The 24,908-nt window shown below is 35.5% G+C and overlaps 1 protein-coding gene and 1 non-coding gene across 4 annotated transcripts in view; one reads left to right on the top strand and one right to left on the bottom strand.

Annotated features, from left to right (window-relative positions):
- The window catches only part of KPNA3 (karyopherin subunit alpha 3), a 96,123-nt gene that overhangs the window by 18,382 nt on the left and 52,833 nt on the right, over window positions 1-24,908 (top strand). For all 3 annotated transcript variants that reach the window (XM_074217155.1, XM_074217157.1, XM_074217156.1), the window contains exon 2: window positions 16,304-16,348. In XM_074217155.1, the coding sequence (XP_074073256.1) occupies window positions 16,304-16,348 (45 nt within the window). The remainder of the gene's footprint in view (window positions 1-16,303; window positions 16,349-24,908) is intronic.
- On the bottom strand, window positions 1,720-1,827 carry LOC141510566 (U6 spliceosomal RNA). Its single transcript, XR_012475030.1, has one exon. It is a non-coding gene; the product is annotated as a U6 spliceosomal RNA (small nuclear RNA).

The raw sequence follows: 24,908 nt of genomic DNA, 5'->3' as shown, positions 1-24,908 counted from the left end.
AAGGTAATTCTTGGGAAAAAAAAATCAAAGCTATCTATAATCTTATGAAAAATTGCTCAAAATCATTATTGATTAGAGAAATGCAAATTAAAGCATCTGTGAAATACCACTTCACACCTCTCAGGTTGACTAATATGACCAGAAAGGAAAATAATCAGTGTTTGATGGGATGTAGGAAATCTGGGATAATAATGCATTATTTATTGTTGGTATTGGAAACTGATCCAACTTTTCTGGAGAGCAATTTGGAATTATGTCTAAAGGGCAATAAAAATGTGCATACCCTTTGATTCAGCAATACCACTATTGGGTCTTTATCCTGAAGAGATCATGAAAAAAGGTAAAAATACCACATATACAAAAATATTCATAGCATCTCTTTTTTGTAGTGGCAAAAAATTGGAAATTGATATGTCGCCTATCAATTAGAGAATGATTGAGCAAATTGTTATATGTGTTTGATGGAACACCATTGTACTGTAAGAAATCATGAGGGACAGAATTTCGGAAAAGTCTGGTACAACTTATGTGAACTTGCAGAGTGAAATGAGCAAAACCAGAAAAACATCATACACACTAACATCAGCATGGGTGGGTATTGATCAACCATGATCAACTTGTTCATTCCATCAGTGCAATAACCAGGGAGAATGCCATCCATATCTAGAGAAGGAGCTGTGGAGTTAAAATGAAAACCAAAGCTAATTATCTTAAATTTTTAAAAGTTGTCTTATGTATTATGTAATTTTGTTATCTCTTTTGTTTTTCTTCCTTTTGGATCTGATTCATCTCTCACAACATGTTCAGTATCGATCTAGAGTTATCATGGTTGAAAATGTAAAGCCTCTATTAGATTGCTTTCTGTTATGGGGAGTGAGGGAGAAAAATTGTAAAACTTAAAACCTTGCCCAAAAAAACTTGATTGGTAGAACCTACCATAGTATGTAATTGGAAAACAAAATATTTATATAATTTAAAAAATTTAAAAAGAGGGATGTGAAACAGAGGAAAAATTGAAGAAGAAAGGATGGAGGAAAATAGTTAACAATCTTAACTGAATTTGAATGGAATGAACTCCCACATAAAATGAAAGGTTTATTGAATAGCTTAGAAAGGTCAAACCTTTTTTTTTTAAGGATCAAACTTTTCTACATACACAAGTCAATCTCATTCTATCCTATCTCTTCCTTCCAGTATCATTGTTCAACAAAAATTGCTGTCCCTAAAGTTACTAATAATCTCTTTTTTAATTAAAATTTATTTTTTTCCAATTACATACAAAGACAGTTCCCAGCATTTTGTAAGATTTTGAGTTCCCATTTTTTTAACCTCCCTCTATTCCCTCTCTCCTCCCCATAACAGCTAGTAATCTGATTTAGATTATACTGTACAATTATAATGAGTATATTTCCAATGATCTCTTAATTGCCAAATCCCTTAGCTTTTTCTCAGTCTTCATCCCAGGCTCTCTTTTCTGCCTTCTTTACTGTTTCTTATGGTGATTACATTATTTCCCATGAATTTAGTAATCATTTCTATATTGATGAGTTTTTTCCCCCTGCTTTTTTTTTAATTTTATTTAAGGCAATGGAGTTAAGTGACTTGCCCAAGATCACACAGGTAATTATTAAGTGTCTGAGATCAGATTTGAATTCAAGTCTTCCTGACTCCAGGGCTGGTGCCTATCCACTATGCCACTTAGCTGCCCCTCCCCCCTTTTGAAAGATGAAGTGCTTCATGAATTTTTTAAATCATCCTTGTACAGAGGCCATGTTAATTTTCTCTTTAATGTTCTGATTTTAATATATATGCTGTCAAAGCAAGCACTGTATTGATGTTTCAAATCTTATCTAGCCCTAACCTCTCTCCTGGTCCCCAGTCTCCTATCTTCCAACTGTTTGAGATTAGACATTTTGAACTGGATGTCCACTGGACATCTTCAACTCTACATGTAAAAAGCTGAGCTCACAATCTTTTAGGTTTTTGCAAGGCAAACGGGGTTAAGTGGCTTGCCCAAGGCCACACAGCTAGGTAATTATTAAGTGTCTGAGACCGGATTTGAACCCAGATACTCCTGACTCCAGGGCTGGTGCTTTATCCACTGCGCCACCTAGCTGCCCCTTACAATCTTTTCCCCTAAACCATCCTCCTTTCCAATCTTCCCTATTACTGTCAAGGCAATTTCAACCTCCCGGTCACATGACTGTGGTAAAATCCTTGACTCATCACTATCATAACTCCCATATAAGCAGTCTGTTGCCATGTCTTGTCAGTTTTACAACCTTTGTATGACATCTCTTGTATGTGGCTCCTTTTCTCCTCTGACACTGCCAGTACCATTACCCACATCTCCTCACTCCTATATACTATTTTTTTTTAGGTTTTTGCAAGGCAATGGGGTTAAGTGACTTGCCCAAGGCCACATAGCTAGGTAATTCAGTGTCTGAGGCCAGGTTTGAACGATTGAAAAAGCCTGCTGGTGGGTTTACCTGCCTCAGGTCTCTCCCTTCATTCAGCTACCACTTCCTAAAGTGCATTTCTACCATCTCCATTATATGTGCACACAACTCAGTAGATTCCAGTGGTTCTCTACCAAGATCAAATATAAAATCCTCTGTTGGATATTCAAATCCCTTCAGAACCCAGCTCTTGCCCCTTCACACACTTTTCAATCTACTTCTACTTTATATTGTTCCCTCTCCCACATCTTCTGATTAATTGACACTGACCTTTCTGTCCTTGAAAAAGACATTCCATCTTTTCAATCTAGGCATTTTCACTTATGCTTGGAATTCTGTCCCTTCTCAACTCTACTTCTTGCTTCTCTCCTTTAAGTTCTTGCTAAAACTCCACACTATACAGAAAGTTTTCTCCAAGTCCTCTTTAATTATATTGCCTTTCACTTGATGATTATTTCCTTTTCTGTATATAACTTGTGGTATATAGTTGTTTGCATGTTGTCTCCTCCATTTCTTCTTCCTTTTTTAATGCTCTGTCCTTAGCACAGTGCCTGCCCACAGATTTTTCATGATTTAGTGAGTCATTCTTGGTTAGAAAATGACCTGTGTTCAAATTCTGCTTCTAAACATGGGTTAGCTTTTGGAAATCATTTAACCTCCTCTTACAAAGTGAGATTATTTCAGTTTATAAGTGATTTGCTGATCTAAATTAGTTAAGGAAGTTTGCTGACTCCAAAGCTACCATATCAGTAAGATATGCAAAAATAACTATACAAATAAAGTCCTCTTTCTATTTAGTTGTCATTTCCACTGAAGAACCTTTTTTTATGGTCAGAATCACATCCAGAACAATTCATTTATCACTTCCTCTTCTTTCTGAAAGAAGAAATTGTTAGAAGTAAGGAAATATGTTCTTTTTAATAGAAACTTTTAGCTGATTGATTTTTTTTGTCATCCCCATCAAAATTATTTCTTGCCTGTTTTCTAGTTTTTATGCTTTATAACAGGAATTCAACATTTATTTCTTCTATGTGATTATAGTCTATAGTGTATTCCCACAATTATATACTTCTACTTTTTTGACACTCATACTCCCCTTTAAGTGTTCCCATTTAGACGACTACCATATGTGTATCTTTTTTTTTAAAGCATGCCAGAGGGCAAGATGTCTGGTCCTGTCATGGGAAACCAGTGACTTGACCTCCCCTGCCCCAGCAGTCCCCAAGAACATAGCAGGAGCACTCTTTGGATGAATGCTCTTTCCTACCCTCTTTCATCTCTCTCACTCCCCCACTGCTCTGTTCTTACCAGCTGCATTCAGTTGGATGCATAGTCTCATTCACCTCTGTCCGAAGTACTCTGCAGTTCAGTTCTATCTACTCTGATCCTTGGGTCTACTACATTTTTCCCTAATAGTCATTGGTCAAGGGCCTTCTGCCCAACTCTTGCTTTCCAGAGTCCACTGATACTTAACTGTCTGCCATGTTGCTTTGCCTTCCAGACCCTAAGGACAGCTGGGTGGTAGAGTGGTTAGAATTCTGGACTTAGAGTCAGGAAGATCTGAGTTCAGATATTGTCCTCTGGGCAAGTCACTTAATCTCTATGTATGTCTGTAAAACGAGAGGGTTGTAATCATTGACCTCTGAGGTCTCTTCCAGCTAAAATCATAGTTCCATGACCAAGTGATCTTGCCATCTTTTTTGGAATTTGAGCCTTCCACTTCCTATATGTGTTTTTTCTTCTAATTAGCATATGAGTTGAGAGCAGAGACTGCCCTGCCTTTTCTATTTGTATCTTTTGAGTTACATGCAGTGCTTGGCACATTGTTAAATGTTTTATAAGTACTATTCCATTACATTAGAATAGAGAACTCCGTCTATCAGACATATTTCTTTTGAGCATGAATCCAGTCACGAGTCACAGGATCCCATGAGGCCACTTAGTCTCTCCTTTAAATGAGAATTCCCTGTAAAATCTCCCTGACATGAAGTTGTCTAATCTCCAATGAAGGGGAAAGATACCACCTCCCAAGACAGGCCTTTGTACAGTTTTGTTGTTGTTGTTTTGAGACTTGAGTCTCTCAGTTTCATCTAGGCTAGAAGTATAGCTGCCATTCACTAAGCCAGATCCTAATATTGACTAACACAGAAGCTTTGACCTGCTCCTTTTATTTTGCTTTTTAAAGCTTAGCCTGGGGGTGGCTATGTGGCCCTGGAGTCAGGAGAACCTGGGTTCAAATCCAGCCTCAGACACTTGATAATTTCCTAGCTGTGTGGCCTTGGGCAAGCCACTTAACACTATTTGCCTTGCAAAAAAACTAAAACAAACAAAAATCTTAGCCTTGTTTCCCCTCATAAGGTAGTCTGGCTGTCCTCTGTCCCCATGAACTTATCATGTTTGTGCTGAACTCTGAATTGTAACTTATTTGCAGTTCAGAACTCCTTTATTTGACAGCCCTTTCAGCTTCAGACTCAGCCAGCAGATGGAATAAGAAGAACCATGGTAAGAGCTAATATTTAATATGGTGCTTATTATATGCCATGCATTGTTAAGGAAATGCTTTATATTTATTTTTTTCATTTGGTCCTTGCAACCATGGGAGGTAGATACTCTTATTATTCCCATTTTATAGATAAAGACACTTACCTATAGTGCAGACAGAAGTTAAGTAACTTGCCTAAGGTCACAGTTAGGAAGTGTATAAGATCCAATTTAAACTCAAGTGTTCCTGATTTTTTATTCAGCCATTTATCTACTATGCCACCTCCCTGTGTCATGGATGCACTGCCATGACTAGCCCCAGTTCCATCTATACATAGCTCTAAATGCTAGCAAATTTTTCCTTCTATTATGAATTTACCTCTTTGCAACTTGTACCCATTATTTATATATCAGCATCTCAGTTCAAGTAGAACAAAACTAATTTCTTTTCTCTAGAACAGTACTGAAAATACTTGAAGATAGCTATTGTGTCCTTTAACTTTATTCTCCTGCAGCTTAGACATCCTCATTTCTTTTAATTATTCCTCATATGGCATAATCCCATGGCCCTTTTATTCTCTTGTGTGTTTAACTCTCATAAAATGTAGTGTCTTGAACTGATAAAAACTTATCATCTTGACTGTTGCATTACTCTTAACTGAGCTTCTAGTTTCTTTCCCTTCTATCCTCACACCTACCAAAACAAGCATCCCAAAGTACAAGATTAGCCGTATTATTCCTTTGCTCAAGAACTTTCAGTATCTCCCTCTTCACATTTTGAGACCTTTCAGTTTGACTCCAGTGAACTTTTACTAGGGTATTTAACATTGTTCCGCTTTACACACTCTGTGCTCCTGTGCACAGCTTCCTTGCAACTGTGCCTTAGAATTCCTAGCCACCTTTCTTGGGAAGTCTTTCCTTATAGCCCACCCTAGTTATTAGTGCTCTCTTCCTTAAATAATCATATATAATCTTGTCTGTTTATTAAACTTTCCCTCTCTCAATAGAATGTAAAAGAACCAAGGCTTCTTTTCATTTTGCTTTGTATCTCTTGCACATGGTAGACACTTTGTGAATACATAATAGACTGAATTGGATTTTAGTGAATTGTTAGGGAAATTCATGTTTGGTGTTGGTTTGTAGACCATGTTGTTGGTGAGTTGATTTTAGTTAACAGCCAATGATTTTCTCTTTGCTTACTAGTTACAGACCACATGTATCTTTTCTTACATATGTGTACCTTTGGTCTTAAAGGGGTTAGGGTTAGAGTTTAGACTAGAATAATTTCATCAGAACGTGCCAGAAGTTTTCCCTGTAAATAGCAGGAATAAAGAAAACATGTTTATTCCCCCCCTCCCAGTATTATTTAATTTGGTTTTAGAGATGCTAGCAATAATAGTAAGACAGGAAAGAAGGAAATTAATAATAAAGGTAAAGAGACAAAACTATTTCTATTTGCTTATAGTGTGATGTTTTTCTTAGAAAATCCTAGAGATTCAGCAAAGAAACTAATTGGAATAGTTATTTGTTTGAGCAAAGCAAATAACTTTCAAAATAATAATAAATCCTTAAAAGTCATTCATATTTCTATATAATAATAAAATCCAAGAGGTAACTGTAGAAAGGGAAATTCCATTTAAAATAACCACAAAATGCATAGAATATTTAAGAATGAATCTATGAACACTTAATACTTGATTAAATTCAATTACAAATGGTTCCTTATTGAACTAAAGAACAATTTAAATAGAGCAATGTTCAATGCCTATGTTTTTAACTGACAGTCTATTGAAAAAACTGCCAAAACTTAATTTACTTTTTTATTTATAAAATATTTTTATTTAACAATCAAACTATCCAAGTAATACTATACTGAACTTGATGAAATAACTAAATTTACTTGGAGAAACAAAAGTTATAGATATGAAGGGGAATAATGAAAAAAAGTAAGGATGAAGGGAAAACATAATTTACAGATTTTGAAAAATCTTAGTATCAGATTTCCCCTATAAGAGTTTATAGGAAATTTGATACAAAGATGCTTTTCCTATATTGAATCATTTTCATTCTTTTCCAAGATTATAATGCATTAATTCTATTTTGCAGAAGTTTCAGTTTCATGTAAAACAATTATTTTTATTGTTTCCTAATTATCTTTTTTTAAAAAAATTTTTTTGTCTATGCAAGCCAATGGGGTTAAGTGACTTGCCCAAGGTCACACGACTAAGTAATTATTAAGTGTCTGAGGTCAGATTTGAACTCAGGCACCTCTTGACTCCAGGGCAGGTGCTCTATCCACTGTGCCACCTAGCTGCCCCTTCTAACTCTTATTTGAATAAGAGTACATCTTCTTTCCAAAGCTGTGAAAGGTCTTCTTCTCATAATTTTTTTAATAGAATGATCTTATACATGTACACATAGTCAGTTAACAAGTATTTCAGGAGCGGCTAGGTGGCACAGTGAATAGAGCACCAGCCATGGAGTCAGGAGTACCTGGGTTCAAATCTGACCTCAGACAGTTAATAATTACCTAGCCGTGTGGCCTTGGGCAAGCCACTTAAACCCATTGCCTTGAGAAAAAAAAAATAAAAAACAAACCCAAGTATTTCAAACCAAAAGCCATTCTCCAAATGACAAGTGGTCAAAAGATATAAACAGTTCTTAAAAGAAGAGCTATGAGGGGACAGCTAGGTGGCGCAGTGGATAAAGCACCAGCCCTGGAGTCAGGAGTACCTGGGTTCAAATCCAGTCTCACACACTTAATAATTACCTAGCTGTTTGGCCTTGGGCAAGCCACTTAACTCCATTTGCCTTGCAAAAACCTTTAAAAAAAAAAAAGAGCTATGAAAGAATTCTTAAGTCATTGGTACTAAGGGAAATGCAAATCAAAACACTGCTGAGGTTTCTTTAGCCTTGGAAATTGCAAATTGGCAGATGGTAAAAAATGGGAATAGTCTGTTAGAGGGATTATGGAAAGATAGACACATTAATGCATTGTTGATGCAATGGTACAACCTTTTTGAATTGAAACTTGACTTATGTTAGTAAATAAAATGGCTAAATACCCTTGGCCTAGAGATTCAATTGCTAGTCACATGCACTCAACAGAGTGGTGTTTCAGAGACTGGAAATATTTCAGGATGAGTCATATCAACAAGTATAGTTGTGTCATTTGGGCCCTCCACTCAGTCCTTGCAGTACATATACTTGAGTGATGGACTGACTGCCTTCTACTCTTCCATGCTTTAAGCCAAACAAGACATAGACTGTTTAAATGTTGCATTAGCATTTTCTATGCAATGCAGATATTTACTAGCTCTTCTCAAGAGGCTAAAAGGCATCCATTAGGTTGGTTATCTCTGTGCTCTATAAGGATAGAATTGAAGCAGCTCAAAAGAAATGTGAGATGCACAAGTTTAGAGAACCCACCCTAGGTGTTCAAATGGACTATTTGTGTCTGACCTATCTTAGAGCATTCCAAGCCCATATTGGTCTGATCAACCACAAGTCAGATACATTGTAACTTGTCTGCAAGAGAGATTTCATTTTGGTCTTGGATTAGGAAGGACAAGAACCATTAGTTAGGTTGATCTGTAGTTAAATTTTGATTAATGACATATCTGAGCATTTACTAGAGTAGACTGATAGACTCTAGTCTATTATGGATTTTTAAAAAAGTTGAGTTCCAAATTCTTATAGCCCCTCCCCCATCATTGAGAATGCAAGCAGTAGATGAGTTATATATAGTTATACAAAACATTTTTCCATATTAGCCATGTTGCCCCAAATAAAGCAAGAAAATGTGAGTGAAAAAAGTGTACTTCGGAGATCATCAGATCATTTTTCGTCATGAGTCCTTCAGAATTGTCTTGGATCATTGTTTGATCAGAATGACCAAGACTATTTGAACACCTTTGACAATTAACCAAATGTCAGTTGTGTTTTGCTGCAGTGAGTATGGTGAGAGGGAATACTGTAGATGAAATGCATCAACAGTGGTAATATTCTGAAGGAGAAACCACAGACCTCTTGGTTAAAAGTAATGAATTTAATCAATAATCAATTAGCTGTGAAACTAGTTAAAGAAACTTTTTCTTAAAGGGTTATTATAGTGCAGTCTACATTTCATCACCTGTTAGTTTATTTCTTAGTTTAATGGGATCTATGACAGTACTGAACAGTGAGGAGAAAATGTTTGAGGGAGTTAAAAACCATGAGGCAACATGTCGGAAAGACCTATGTTCAAATTGCATCTTTAGTATTTGATACCTTTGTAACCTGGGGAAGGGATAATTTTCAAACTATAGTATAAAGCTTGACTTCAATAATTGACAAAGCTCAAAAAAAAAATAATTGACAAAACTCTAGGAAGCATTTGTTTAGTGGTATGATTTTTGAGAACTTAGAAAAAGAAGGACTTGGATTTATAAGGAATAAGTACTTCAAACTAATGTCACTTTTTTTTGGACATTATTAAACTAATATAGGAAAATGCCATAGATAGAATTTTACTTGGATTTTAAGAGGTATTTGAAAATTTCTTTCTCAGGTGCATTTGGACAAGAGGGGAAAGGTCTGGCCAGGGATCATGGTATAGTTGATTTTATTTGAAACAGGTTAAATGATGGTATCCAAAGAATTTTGATCTCATTGAATGAATGGAGGTTTCTTTTAGAGAGTCCGAGAACTCTTAGAAAGAAGAGTTTTTTTGTGAATGACTTGGTTGACATCTTCTGCAAAAGTTCTACCTCATTCCCTCATCATGACATGGAGTTGACCCTGATTCCTTTGAAGTTGATGCCAACAAGATTGCAAATTCCTGGCAGGTTTCCTTTACTGGAAAGGCTTTTAATATAGGCCAAGTGACAGATTTTGTGACCCTGTCTGCTGTCTTAACTTTATTACTGGAAGATTAGCTGCTAGGGAGGAATGTGTATGCATGCATTATAGATGTGAGAACATATTTACACTTACATACATATATTCATACATATGATACTTGCAGTGGTTCTCAGTGAACCAGATAAAAATAACATGGTCCTTAAACCTTCGTAGTTTTTCATTTCTGCAGTGATGTAAATAGCAATTGTTTCTGTTTAAGCCAGAAACCCTAGAGAATCTTCCCTTCCCTGATTGTTTTTGAAGAGGGGTGAACCTAGGTAAAAGCAGTGCTTTTTTTTTTTTTTTTTTTTTTGGCCTCATTTCCTACCAGACCTTAATCAGTAAGTGAACATTGCCTCAGTTAAACTGAGACTAGGGAAAGACCTTAGCTTTGAAAGATCAAGGTCTCCCACAGTATCTGGGGAAATCTACAATGATCTTGATCTATATCTTACCACTGGACTCACATGACAGTGGAGGAGAATGGGAAGCTGATGACTTTAAACAGCCCCTCACCCACCCACCCCCCTTTTAAATCACATTAATGTATTTGCCAGTCATGGCAACATCACCTTCCTGTTGTTGTGGTCCTCTTTCAGAATGAAGGACAAACAACAACCAAAAAATTCTATTAGAATAGAATAGAGATCTGAGGATTTAAGAAATCCCTAGTTCTTTTTTTATGTTTTTGCCAGGCAAATGGGGTTAAGTGGCTTGCCCAAGGCCACACAGCTAGGTAATTATTAAGTGTCTGAGACCAGATTTGAACCCAGGTACTCCTGACTCCAAGGCCGTTGCTTTATCCGCTACACCACCTAGCCGCCCCGAAATCCCTAGTTCTTAGATTGTGTCCAGTCTATCCTCCCTTTAGCTGTCAAATTGATTTTCTTTAAAAGCTGGTATGATCAAAATCACTCTCCCCACCATTGAATAAACTACAGCGACTCCAGAATCAAATATAAAAATCTGTTTGGTGTTCAAAGCCCTTTATAACCTAGTCCTTTCCTACCTTTGCAGTCTTTTTACATCTTACTTTCCTCCACATACTGCGCAATCCAATGACACTTCTTTGCTGTTCCTTAAATAAGATGTTTTATTTACCAATTTCATGTATGTTCACTGGCTGTTTCTTTGGAATTCTCTCACCTTATCACTGCCTCCTGACTTCTCTGACTTTCTTCAGACCTCACCTGCTGTAAGGATTAGAAAAGTTTTAATCTTAAAATCTTCAAATTTAATCTTAGTGCTTTCCCTCCTATTTATCTATTACATAATACACATATAGATATGTGTAGTTGTTTGGATATTGTCTCCCCATTAGACTATGGACTAGGGACTTGAGAGCAGGGAAAATTATTTTGTGGGGGCTTTTAGTTTTGTTTTTGCCTTTTTATCTATAGCACAGCATATAATAAGCACGTAATAAATGATAAATGATTGAATGTTCATAGATGTTAATTTAAACACAGATTATTGTAGTGACCAGTGTTTACATATTATTGGAGAAGTTGAACCTCAACCATATTGACATTTTTATTAGAATTATATTTAGAGCTGGAAGGGACCTTAGAGATTATTATAGCCAACTCTCCTTATTTTATAGGAGAGCAAGCTGAGGCTATATGAGATTTAAAGGACTTAACTAATCATTATCAAAGGTGATATTTAAACTCAGATCTTTTAACTCCAGTGCCTTATGTATTACACTATGCTGCCTCTGGATTTTACTAGAAGTCAAACCAGAAAACATAAGGAAGATAGCAATAAATGGAAACTTCACCTAGTGAAATACAACCAGAATAGCAATAGTATATTTATAGTATTAGAAAAAAGGCCAATAGTTTACATGGGGAAAGCAAACAGGCAAGAATTCAAAGATACTTGTGATAAAATTGAATTGAGGGTACTATATTTCATGTTATAAAGCAAGAAATATTAAAATTGATTGTAAATAAAAAATAGATTAGGAGATAAAATAGAAAAATAGATGCCTATATATAAATAATATGGAGCTAATTTTAAAATAAATTTATTATAATAAAAGATTGGGAAAGAAATCATCTAATAGTAGTTTGGAGGTATTTAGACAGCAGTATTATGAATTTAGATACACATCTTATACTACATTAAGATGAATATGTGATTTCATCATTATTCCATCCCCTCTCTCAATCAAAGCTCTTGTTTTCTCCATCCTGTACAAAGTTATTTCCTTAAGCACAGATCATTCCATATGATTCCTCTTCAACCACTCCAGTGACTTCTTATTAAAAGCTATACAGAGGAATTCCCATTTTAATAAGAAGTCACTGGAGTGATATCACCTGACCCCAACCTGTCTTTCAAACCTCATCAAACATTTCTCCTCTCCCATCCCGGACTCCTTAATTAGTCTTCTTTATATTGCTCACAAATGGTACTCCATTGTCCATCTCTCTGCTTTTGCAATGGCTATTTACCATCCTTGGAATGCACTCCTTCCTTTCCTCTGCCACATAGAGTTCCTCTCTTCCTTTAACATACATCTTAGACACAGTCTTAGATTCAAACAGGCTTCACTCTCCCTTACCTATCCAAGAGCTAGGGCCCTTCCTCCTAAGCTACCTTTTACTTGATTACTCTCTATATTGCTCACATTATATTTATGCTATGTTTTTTATATTGTTATCTCCCTCAGTACAAGTACACTGCAAGCAGGAATTGTTGCATTCCTTGTACTTGTATCCTCAGTCCTGCACATAAATAATGGGTACTAATGGATTAAACTCTTGTTCATTTACTCCCATAATTTCATCATATGTGATCAATCTTAAAGCACTGGAAACTTTCCTTGAATTCTTCTGAATTTTATTTGCAGGCATATCACTAAAGCTCATAAGTTGTCCACTGGTTATCCCCCCCCCCTTTTTTTAGCCATGCCAATAATAAATTATCCATTGGTTATTCCTTTTCTTAGCACAAAAACTGTCCATTGTTCCTTCTTTAATGAAACAAATGCTTTATTCCTTCCCTAATCCTTGTCTGTGATGCATTACAACCTACCTTTGTCTTCCATGTCCATATTTTGAATATTATAGTATTCTGTGACTTATGACCATAAAATATCACCAGAAGACTATTAATACTAAAAAAAGATGAGCCCTTTTTTCAGGGTGATGAGAATCATTAAAAGAACTTGGTAATTAACTAAAGACAACCCAGTCAACTCTCTTCCTCTTGTTCTAATTCTGGGCCTATTGTGCATGTCCATGTCTATCCATGGTGTTATGTATTTGTGTGTCTTAATTTTTTAGATTTGAATTTATTAATAATTTCAGTTCTTTTATTTTTCATGAGTTATCAGATCATTTAAGACCAACCCATACCCAAACAGAGCCATCCCTGCTAAAGTCACTTCCCATCTAATCTACATTCATCTCATATAGACTGATTTATATTTTCTCATTTATTAGCATGTTAAGTTTCTTGAGGGCAGGACTGTTTTCCTTTTTTCTTTGTATCTCCAGCTTTTAGGACAGTACTTGGCACAAAATAAGTGCTTAATATTTTCTTGTTGATTCATTGATTGATTGAATTTCTTATGTCCTTTAGTCAGTAGATTGGTGATAGAGATATGATCTAAAAGCTTGGCAGTTGCATTCTAATATCTTCATTAAGGCCTGGAAATATGTTTAGCTTATTCTCAAAAACATTTTATATAGGGTCAGGAGATAGTTATTTTATTTTTCTCTGTCACTTTTTTAGGGGGTTAAGGATAACATATAAAAGCATTTCACCTTATTCATATACCACAATTTTTTCAGTTATTCCCAAACTGATGAGTGTTTCCTCAATTTCCAGGTCCTTGCCACCAGAATAGAGCTGCTATAAATATCCTTACACATATAGGTCCTTTTCTCCCTGTTTTTCATCTCTTCTGGAATATAGAACTAGTAGTATCATCGCAAGGTCAAAAGGTAGCCCTTTGGGCATAGTTCCAAGTTGCTCTACAGACTCGTTGAATCCCTTCAGCAGTGCATTACTGTCTCATTTTTGCCACATCCCCTCCAACATTTGTCATTTTCTCTTTCTGTCCTATTAGCCAATTCAGTTGTTCCAACCCTCATTTTTCCTGTCAGTAGTGAGTTACATATTTAAAAAATGATTTAAATAGATAGTGTTGATAACCTCATCTGAAAACTGTTCATATCTTTTGATCATTTATTAGTTGGTAAATGGCTCTTATATTTTATAAATTTGACTCTGTTCTGTATGTTTGAGAAATGAGTTCTTTATCAAAGAAACTTGTTTCAATATTTTTCCCCACAAATGCTTTTGCTAACTATATTTCCCTCCATCCTATTCCCCCCACACCCCCATTTATTCTATTATCTCTCTATCCTTTCACCCATTCCCTCCTCAAAGGTGATTTTGCATCTGAATACCCCCTCCCACAATCTTCCCTCTCTTCTGTCATCTATCCTCCTCCTCTTCTTCCTTCTTTTTCTCCATCCATTTGTTCTACTTTCTTCTATCTTACGATAGATTTCCAACCCCAACTGAGTGTGTATATTTATTCCCTCTCTGAACCAATTCTGATGAAAGTATAGCTCGCTCACTCTCCCCCACCCCCATCTTAACCCCCTTCCACACCACTGCAAAAACTTTTTCTTGCTTTTATGTGAATTAACATATCCTGTACTACCTCCCCTTTTCCCTTTGTCCCAGTATGTTCTCTCACTCATCGACATCACCTTTTAATATATTATCCTTTCAAATTCAACTCCCTCCTGTGCCTTGTCTAAATATACTCCTTCTAATTGTCCTAATAAATGATAAAGTTCATTTGAATTGACAGAATCGTCTTCCCATGTAGAAATATTAGCAGGTCAGCATCATTAAGTCCCTTATGATTTGCCCTTCCTGTTTACCACTTGAGTCTTGTATTTGAAGATCAAATTTTCTGTTCAGCTCTATTTGTTTCATCTGAAAAATTTGAAAGTTCCCTATTACACCAAATGTTCATCTTTTCCTCCTGAAAGAGTAAGTGCAGTTTTTGCTGAGTAGTTGATGCTTGGTTGTAATCCAAGCTCTTTTGCCTTCTGGAATATATTCCGAGGCCTATAATCCCTTAATGTAGAAGTTGCTAACTCTTGTGTTATCTTGTTGGTGATTCCATGATAATTGAATTTTTTCTTTCTGGCTGCCTAACAATATGTTCTCTTTGACTTCTTTCTGTCCTTTGAGGACAAAGCCCCTGCTCCTCTTCCTGATCTGAATATGGGCAAAGCAACAGAGTTCTGCCTCCACTGTAGCAAAGAGATCCCTTTAATCTCCTTCTGGTCCCCTTACTGCCCTTTGGCTGTGGGCTTCGGAAGTAGTTGCCACTGCTGATTCACTGACTCCTCCGGCCTGTTCCTGGTCTGCTGGGGTCAAATCTCTGCTGATGAGGCCTGTTGCTGAACTGTGCTCCAATCTCACTCCTAAGCGGCAAAGTTTTTCTCCTAATCTTCCCAGTTGTCTTTGGCAATCCCTAGGCTCAGAGGTTTGGAAACCACCACCCCTGCCACTGACATGGATGCCTGGCATCTTATTTCTAGATGGCCAGAGCTGATTTGCTCTGGGTTAGCTTACACTCCTCTCTCATCCTGATTCAGCAGACCCTTCCCAAAAATCTTCAGAGTGTCTTGGGTTGGAATATTGTTTCACTCAGTCTTTTTGGGGACTCTGCCACTCTAGAATTTGGTTGGAGTCATTATTTAAAAATATTTAAAGTGGTTTTAGGAAGAGCTCTGGCAAGCCCCTGCCTTTATTCCATCTTCTTCACTCCACCTCCTATACTTCCTTAAAAAAATTTTTTTTGAGAATTGATACTTTAGTGTCCTCAGAGTAGTCTCTAATATGACTTTTGTTTACTATATCTGGTTTAGGTTGGTTGCTGTTTCTACAGTAGGGGATATCATGCTTTATCGAGATTATCAACTTTATACTACTTTGAAAGAATATTTTTTTAAAGAATAGTTGAAAGACTAGATATATTTCTTTGTTTTTAGAGGTTGATCAGGTAAGGGTCGAAAGAAAATAAACAATAATAGTGACAATAAAAGAGACTAGAGTGGATAGATCAGGCCCTAAAAGAATTTTTAGTGTGTATTTGCAGTGTGCAAGTAGGGGAATTATTTCCAGCAAACTGCTTTTTTTTTTACAACCCCATTATTTTGAAGAGTTTTTCTATTTATTTTCAATATCAGGTCTTTCTCTTTCTATATACTTCTATTCATGAATTTTCCTTTTTTTTTTTTAAGATTCTAATGAACCTGTTGTTTTTATCTAGAAATTTGAATGTGAAAAATTGACATGCCATGACAATTTAAAGATATTTGATCTTTGTTTAATTTTTATCAGTATCTTCATGGTTGAAAAAAATTATAACAGCATTATAAATCTTAGTGATTTTTTTTGTTTTAGGTTTAGATATTTATATATCCTTTTTATTTTTTTAGACTATGAGAAGACACAGAAATGAAGTAACAATTGAACTCCGTAAGGTAAGAAGGGGTTTATGATTTTGTTGTTCATGTGGTGGTAATTTTATTTTCTGTTAAAAATTATACTTAATTTGAATTATGAGATATGCCTTTTGAAAACTGGTTTCTTACCATGCAGAACTCCTTCTGAAACTGTTATAAAATAAAAGTAGCATTGAATGCTTCTGTGAACCCTCAATATCTCTGTGTAACATATTATATTTGATTTAACAAGGATTTGTGTCTATTTTTTTGTCTTTATAGTTTTTGTTAATTATCTTTTGCAGCTGACATTCTAATAGAGAATTTTTGTAGTTTATTTTTTATCATAATGAAAAAATATCAATTACTAGATAAGGAGACAAATTTTTTTAAACAATTCCATTTGAGAGTATGTTCTTATTATTAATTAAAATATATACTTTTTACATCTCTCCCTGTTTATCTTTGTACTACTTATTTAGAACTGTTCCATTCTCATCAATACACTTTCATTTGCCTTTTTGGAACTCCTCATTTGTAGAAGTAAAGATTTGATTTCTTCAAACATTTGAAAATTTGGAAATGGGAATTTGGAAAGATATTTGATTATATGATGTAGGAGAAACAGAATTTTGCTTCGAGGGGGGGAAATATGCATTTGTTTCTTGTTTTTGGTGTTTACTGACTTTTTGACTGTAAAGCACTTAATTTTTCTGAACTTCCGTTTCCTCCTCTGTAAAACAGGAATATTAGGATTTGTTCAGATAGACTGTTTCACAGGCTTTTTAAAGGAAAGTCCTTTGCCTTGTATAAAAGTGCATAAAAATTTGAATTACCATGCGACCATCATCAGTGCCTATGCTCCCACCATGACATCTGATGAGGTCAAAGAAAAATTTTATGCTTAAGACCCTTATCATTAATGTGCCAAAAGAGGACAAACTTATTATTCTGGGTGACTTTAATGCTAGAATTTATCACTGTATACCTCTCCTAACAGATGTATAAATATAATAAGCTTTCTCATACCCTGATAATTTTCCATCCCTCCATCTTTTTGGTAGGGTCAGTTTTTGTAGTGTTTTGTTGTGGTTTTTTGAGGAACATCAAGGAGACCAATGTCACTTGATGATAGAGTATGTGAAGGTGTTTTGTAATCAAAACTAACTAGTCAAAAAGCTTATATATTTACCAAAAGGAGTGAAGACAGATTCATGCCAGTGCAATTGCCATGTGCAGAAATGCCACCATCATCAGTGCCCTCCCACAATGACATCTGATGAGGGCAAAGAAAAATTTTATGCTGAAGACCCTTATCATTAATGTGTCAAAAGAGGACAAACTTATTATTCTGGGTGACTTTAATGCTAGAGTAGGTTCAGAATGCCAGTCATAGCAGGTAGAACTTGAGAGGAATGGAATTGGAAACAGCAACAGCAGTGGTCACTTAAATTCTGAAGATTTGTGCATCTCATGGGGTCCAATGCTCATACAAAAGCTGACTGAAATTGTATGAGTTATATGGCAGGAGGAGGTTATCTTCCAAGATTTCGGGGATGTCTTCATCATCTATCTCTCCATGTGTTTGTCCTTTGTTCTTGAAGAGGACCATGACATCAGAGAGGTGATGCCATGACAAGCACATGAATTGCATTTGAGTGAGGTGGGTGTTGTGCTAAGTCACCAGCCTCACTTTCCCCTCCAGAGTCATTTGGGTCTGGGTCTGAAGCAGGACTACTGGAGATGGCTCTGGATGCAAGGCAGTCAGGGTTAAATGATTTACCCAAGATCACACAACTAGTAAGTGGCAGATGTCTGAAGCCCTCCTCCCAATTCCAGGACAGCAAAGAGTGTTTGTAGTCACTCACAGACTTGGTATAGACCAGGATAATAGTAAACACCTCTCCTTAGATTCTAGGCCAAATGGTAAAAGATATAAAAAGTCAATGAAGGAAAAGAATACCTTACGAAGCAGAATTGGTCAAATAAAAAAAGGCACAAAAATTCACTAAAGGAAAAAACTCCTTAAAAAGTAGAATTGGTCAAATGGAAAAGGAAAGAAACCTGTGGGAAACATGAGTAGAGGACAGGACCTGAATGAAGAGCTGGCAAAAGGGAGACTCAACAGATAGAATGTCCAACAGATAGAATGAGAATCAAGAGACAGTAGTGTCATGAAAATATAGAGAGAAGAGATTTCCAGGAAGAAGTGAGTGGATGATTAGCAGTGTTAAAAGCTATAGAGATGATCAGGAAGAATCAGGCTTGAGAAAGGATCATTGAATTTGATAATTAAAATTGAGATTGGAGAGCTGGGTAGTGCAGTGAATAGAGTACCAGGTCTGGCATTGGGAAGACTCAATCTTCCTGAGTTTAGATTGACCTCAGACACTTAATAGCTGTGTGACCAAAGGTATGCCATTTGTCCCTGTTTGCCTCAGTTTCCTTATTTATAAAATAAGCTAGATAAGGAAATGACAAACCATTCCAGTTTCTTTGTCATGAAAACTCCACATGGGATAATGAAGAGTTGGAAACAATTGAAAAATGACACAATTAAGAGATCATTGGCACCTTTGGAGAGAGTAGTTTCATTTGAATGAATGAGATTGAAAGCCAAGCTGTAAAGAATTAAAAGCGGAAGTAAATGTCCTTTTTCAGGATTTTAGCCATAAAAGGCAGTAGAGATGTAGGACAGTAGAAGAGACAAATAAAATGAGTTTTTGAGAGTAAGGGAGACATGGACATTTTTGAAGTGGCAGGGAGATAGCCAGTAAACTTGGGGGGGGCAGTCTTTTAGAAAGGACAGAATGAAATGGACCCCTTATGCACATGTAATATTTTCCTTGTCTTTATGAGTCAGGTATGAAGGAGGAAATAGTAGGAAAAGAAATTTGAATGATTTGAGAATGAGGAGCATGGAAGAAGTAACTCTAAGCTAATGGCCTCAACTGTTTCAATGAAATAGGAGCCCAGCTTCTCTCAGCTGAAAGAGAGTCTGGAGGAGCCTGAGGAGGTTTGAAGATTGCTAACAAATACAGTGAATTCGAAATCTTATTGGATATGAAGTAGTATAGTATTTTAAATTTTGCTGCTTAGAAGTACAATAGGGAGATGCCAGCTCAACAGTTTAATGAACTGGCAGTTCATTGCAGTTCAACTGCAGTAATTGCAGCTGAGAAATCTAAAAGTGATGAGGCCAGGTAAAATTAATGAAAGACATCAATTGTCTAAATGTATTTTGACAGAGTACTTAATTGTGGTGGAAAAGGGAGATGAGATTTTGGTATAGGACAAATTTCTGCTTTCTAGCATTTTAAAATCATAAAGAAAGGAACTATGTTGTATTTTCTCTTGAATATTTAACAGGAAATAATTATTTCTCAATGACTCACCAAAGTCAGATCATCATATTAAACATTCTGACAGGAGAGGAGATTAACAGCTAAATATGAATAAAGAAAAAATTAAAAAGAATTCCTGGAGAAGTATAGCAATTCCCATTTTTCTGTTTTGTTCAATCCCTCTGCATAATTTAAGACCCTTTTCTTGCTTGTTCTCTACTCAGACCAAGACAGTTAATATAATGAGGATATGATCTTGTTTATTTTATGCCTTTCTTAGCAATTCACTAGTGGGAGATGTTTTGAAGCACCTTTATAAAAGTCTGCTAATGATGTAGTAATCTTTTGGCTTCCAATGAAGTATGAAGTCCACAGATAGCTTGTTGACAAAGTATCATGTAGCAGAAGATTTTTTTATAGTTATTTGTAGCTTTCTGCTTCTAAGCTACTTATGGAAGACACTTATTATCTACTGAAATCTGTCCTACTTTATTTTGTACGGAGAGGAAGTAACATTTCTGAACGCTGTCTTTAGAGATTTGGTGGGATTTTTTAAGAGCTCATAAGGCAGAACACCCTGAATGAATGTACTGTTTGGCCAAGCCTTCTTTGGAAAGTTAGCCAGACTGGGAAAAACTACAGTGACTAAGCTGTCTTAAAGCATTAAGTTACTCTGAGTAACTTAACGGCTTTTTAATTGTTTCTTGGTGAATATTGTTTTGGTCTAATACTGAGCAGCTGCAGTCAAAATTTTGGTTAAACTGAGGAGATAAATGAGGTTGAAAAGAACAAGTCTAGGTTTAATCCCTTCTTTTAAGAATACTTCTAGGGGACAGCTAGGTGGTGCACAGTGGAATTTTTTAAAAATGCTTCTTGTGGGAGGAATAATGCTATTATCATCAACAATAAAAAACCCTAATTTATACCTACTACTTTTATCAGTACTCTAAGGCCAGTAGAATAATTTTGAATGCCTCTACTTACTGGGAAATTCATCAAGAGAAAAATTCATACTGCCTTGAACAGATTTTTTTTAAGACCTAGGCTATCCAATTCAGAGATGTCAAACTTATCAGCATGACTAGAACTAGATTAAAATGTAATTGAGAAATGTTTAACAAAATGAATAAAAATACATCATATACAATGTTAGTTTGTAGTTTTCTAAGCAGTATGTAGCTCCCAGGGATCTCTTTCTATTTGAGTTTGACAGTACTGATCCAAATCATTTTCCCCAAAGTCTTCTTAAATTATTGTTGATTAACTGTTAATATTTATTCTAGCAATATTAACTTTAAATCAAAATAATGATACAATTGAATGGTTTTTATAATACACTCTATACACATTTTATTATAAATTAAACCCCCTTATGTAATTCATTTATGTAGTTAACGATTCTAGGACTTGGTAGCATTTTTTTTATTTTAAATGATTATAGAGTTACATCATTATATTTGTTTTAATGACATATGTCTAGTTACAACTGTCATATTTATTTGATACCAAGTCCTTGAATACAAATGAAACCCCAAATAAATCACTGTTCTTGTGGAAAATTAGAATCCGTCTTGAGAAAATATACCTTGTGACAATTGCCAAGAGCTTTTTAATGCACAAGTGAAGAAGAATGCACTTTTTAATGCCTTAGTAAAAGTCCAGGATAGATATGTGCCAAGGATAAAAAAAGACAAAGTGTTTAAAGGAAAGGGGGGGGGGGGTTATAAACATTGCATGAATTATTGGCAAACTAAGACTCATAAGAGAGAAAAAGTTAAAATTGCCTAGTCAAGGAAAATAAGAGGGAAAATGTGACATTAGGTGCAAACTAGATATCACACAGCCTAAAATATGCAAGGATTATCTTGTAAGATGTCTTTTAGAGAGAAGGGTAGTTTTAGTAGTGATCTCATTGCAAAATGCATACTCCAATATTATAAAAAAGATAGTAAGATCACAGGCTTTCAGAATTAGAAGAAACTTCATATTTATTTAGCAGAATTACCGGAACAGTAATTATTTTAATAATATCATCGAGAGATGTTTATCCAGCATTCACTTGAAGAGCTCTAGTAATGGGGGGGCTCTATTACCTCTTTACACAACCTGTTTCCATTTGAGATTAGGAAGTGTTTTTCATTGAAACAAAAAAAAAACCCATACCTTTCTGCCACTTGCCCCATGCTTCCCAATTCCTTGCCTCTTAGGTTCAAACAAAAGTCTCCTCCCTTAGCAAATACATGAGAACAGTCATCAAGTTCCATCCTAAGTTTTTAATGAAGATTTCCAATTCTTTAAATATTTGCTCTTGATTGCAGTCTCCAAGTCTATCAACTTTCTAGTAAGTCAGATGCCCTTCCAAATGGAGTGCCCAGAATTGAAACTAGTGTATGACCAGAACAGTACAGTGTTAATACCATTTTCCTCATTCTATATACTACAAATATTTTAATACAGTCCAAGATACTTAGTATTTTGACCATATAAATCCTTTTACACAAACCAGATTAACCATATTTCTCCTATATCATATTTGTGCATCACATTTTCTTATCCCAACTGTATGATTTTACATTTATTCCAGTTGTTTTGTCTTGCTTAATTTGCCCTATCATTGTAACCTTGTTTTATGCCATACTTATTCTTAATAAGCCCAGCATCTGTGCCTTTATTCAATTTGTTATTTAAAAAGGTTGACCAGAACAGGAAGGACCAAGACCATCTCCATCTCCTTAGGATATTCTACTGAAGAGTTCATGTTTGCTCATTCAACTAGTTGTTTCACCTTGACTCTGTTGTTACACAGCCCAAATGTCTCCATCTTGTCAATAAAGATAAGAAACTGTAATAATAAAGTGCTTTATAAAGCACTTTCAGGTTTATAAAGTGTTTTATATGCATTAATTCATTTGATCCTCACAAGCACTCTCATTATTATCCCCATTTTACAGATGGGGAAACTGAGTCGTTATGTGACTTGCCCCATTAGGAAATGGATGAGAATGGATTTGAACTCAGGGCTTCCTGACTCCCAAGTCCTGTACTTTCTCCATTGTACCAACCAGATACTTCATCCTTTGTAAAAATCTTGGCCAAAATCTAATCTATGAAATTTTTCTTTTCTTCATAATCTAACTGTTCTCCCCCAAATGAAGTTGTTCTTTTGGTCTGTCCTTTCTTGGTAAGAATGTTAACGTTTAATGATTATTATTTTACTAGGTATTCACAAACCGAATTATAAGCTTAACAGTAAATAATAACTAAATGAATATACAAAATAAAAGGTAAAAATGTTCATGAAATTGTTAAATCAGATATTTAGGCAAAATAGTTTTAACAGTTGAATGTGGAAGATAGATTGGAATGGTGAGAGACTCTGAGGCAAGGAAGCTTAGCAGGAGGCTAATTGTGATAGTGTAGGTAGGGAATAATCAGGGTCTACTCCAGTATTAGAGGAGAGAAGGGATACATACTTACATACAAACATACATTCATACATATGAGAGATGCTGCAAAGATGGAAACAATAGAACTTGGCCACTGATTGACTGTCAAGATAAGAAAGTATACAGGGGCAGCTAGGTGGCATAGTGGATAAAGCACTGGCCCTGGAGTCAGGAGTACCTGAGTTCAAATCCAGTCTCAGACACTTAATAATTGCCTAGCTGTGTGGCCTTGGGCAAGCCATTTATAACCCCATTTGCCTTGCAAAAATCTTAAAAGAAAGAAAGAAAGAAAGAAAGAAAAGAAAGTATCCAATGCCCATGTAGTTCATCATAAATTGGTGATTTGAGCTCATCAAGAACAGATTCCCCACTTCTCATGGGTATCAACCCTCTTAAGAAATTTTTTCTGACCATTTAATTCCAAACAAATTAGAAGCCCAGATATCTTCTTGTGTTTCTTAACTTTCCCCCCTCTCACCTTGGCTCCCAAGAGATTTTAGTACTCTTGACATTCGGTATATGTAAACTGGGTCTCCCCAGAATTCTATGCCAAGGCTAGCTTTACAATTATTAAAACATAGAATTATAAGATCATCTCATCCAACCTCCTCATTATAGTTAAGGAACTCAGTGAGTGTAAATGACTTAGTAATATATGCAAGGTAATAAATAAACAGACCTAGAATTTAAACCCAGGTTCTCTACCTTTAAGTTCTTCCCAATACAGCATGCTGCCTTGTATTTAACATGTTTACTTAAGATTTGTAAAGAAAATAATTCCTCTCAATCTTACAGTTTATTGTCAATACTATATTGAAGATTTCTTTTTAAAAAATAGTTGATAGACTTCATTTTAGGAAACTGCAAGGCAGTGCATTTAGGAGAAATCAATTCAAACTATCATGCTGGATGCCTTTAGAATGTTTCCCTTTAAAGTATTTTTAATGATGTTTAAACCAGGAATCAGAGAGAGAAACAGTTAAAAACAATATAGAAGTCCTACAATGTAGAAACTTAACAATTGAGAAAAGGAGAATTTCAAAGGATATAAAATCCAAGAAATGAATTAGCAATAAAACCCATGCCCTCTAATCTGTAGATACATATCATAAGAAATAGGGTAAACCCAGCAATGCTGGTGGAAGGAGACAGATTTCTTTCAATATATTTCACTGAATCTTGGTGGGACAAGTCTCATGACAGGAACATGACCCTAGAAGTATATATCTTAAAACAAAACAGAATAGATTAAAGGAGCAGATAATTAAGAGGAGAAAATGTTGTATATTAAGAAGCTATATTGATATGAAGAAATCTAGCAAGCTTGATAGAAAATAAAAGAGATAAGCAGTGATAGCTACCATTGAAGTAAATTATAATCATAAGAATAGTAACTGAAGGGGCAGCTAGGTGGTGCAGTGAACAGAGCCACCAGCCCTGGAGTCAGGAGTACCTGAGTTCAAATCTAACCTCAGATACTTAATAATTACCTAGCTGTATGGCCTTGGGCAAGCCACTTAACCCCTACTGCTTTGCAAAAACTGAAAAAAAAATAGTAACTGAAGAGATTGAGAGAATGTTTAGATATGCAAGTGGATAATGGACTTCTAATTTATTAAGCAATTAGACTGAGGTATTGGCAGGTGCCTTCTTAATTTTTTGAGATTGGTATTAGGTAAGAGGAGAAGTATTTACCACCATAGAAGACAGACTACTTAGTTGGATGGTCCATAGATCAATCAGTTCAGCAATTTTTACTTAACTTTTTTAATGGAATATATGCTAAGCAGCTAAAAGTTAACTTCTGTT

Source organism: Macrotis lagotis, chromosome 1 (assembly GCF_037893015.1).
Source record: "Macrotis lagotis isolate mMagLag1 chromosome 1, bilby.v1.9.chrom.fasta, whole genome shotgun sequence".
NCBI lineage: Eukaryota > Metazoa > Chordata > Mammalia > Peramelemorphia > Peramelidae > Macrotis > Macrotis lagotis.
The sequence above is the reverse complement of the archived record's forward strand: the minus strand, read 5'-3'. Positions and strand labels throughout refer to the sequence as shown.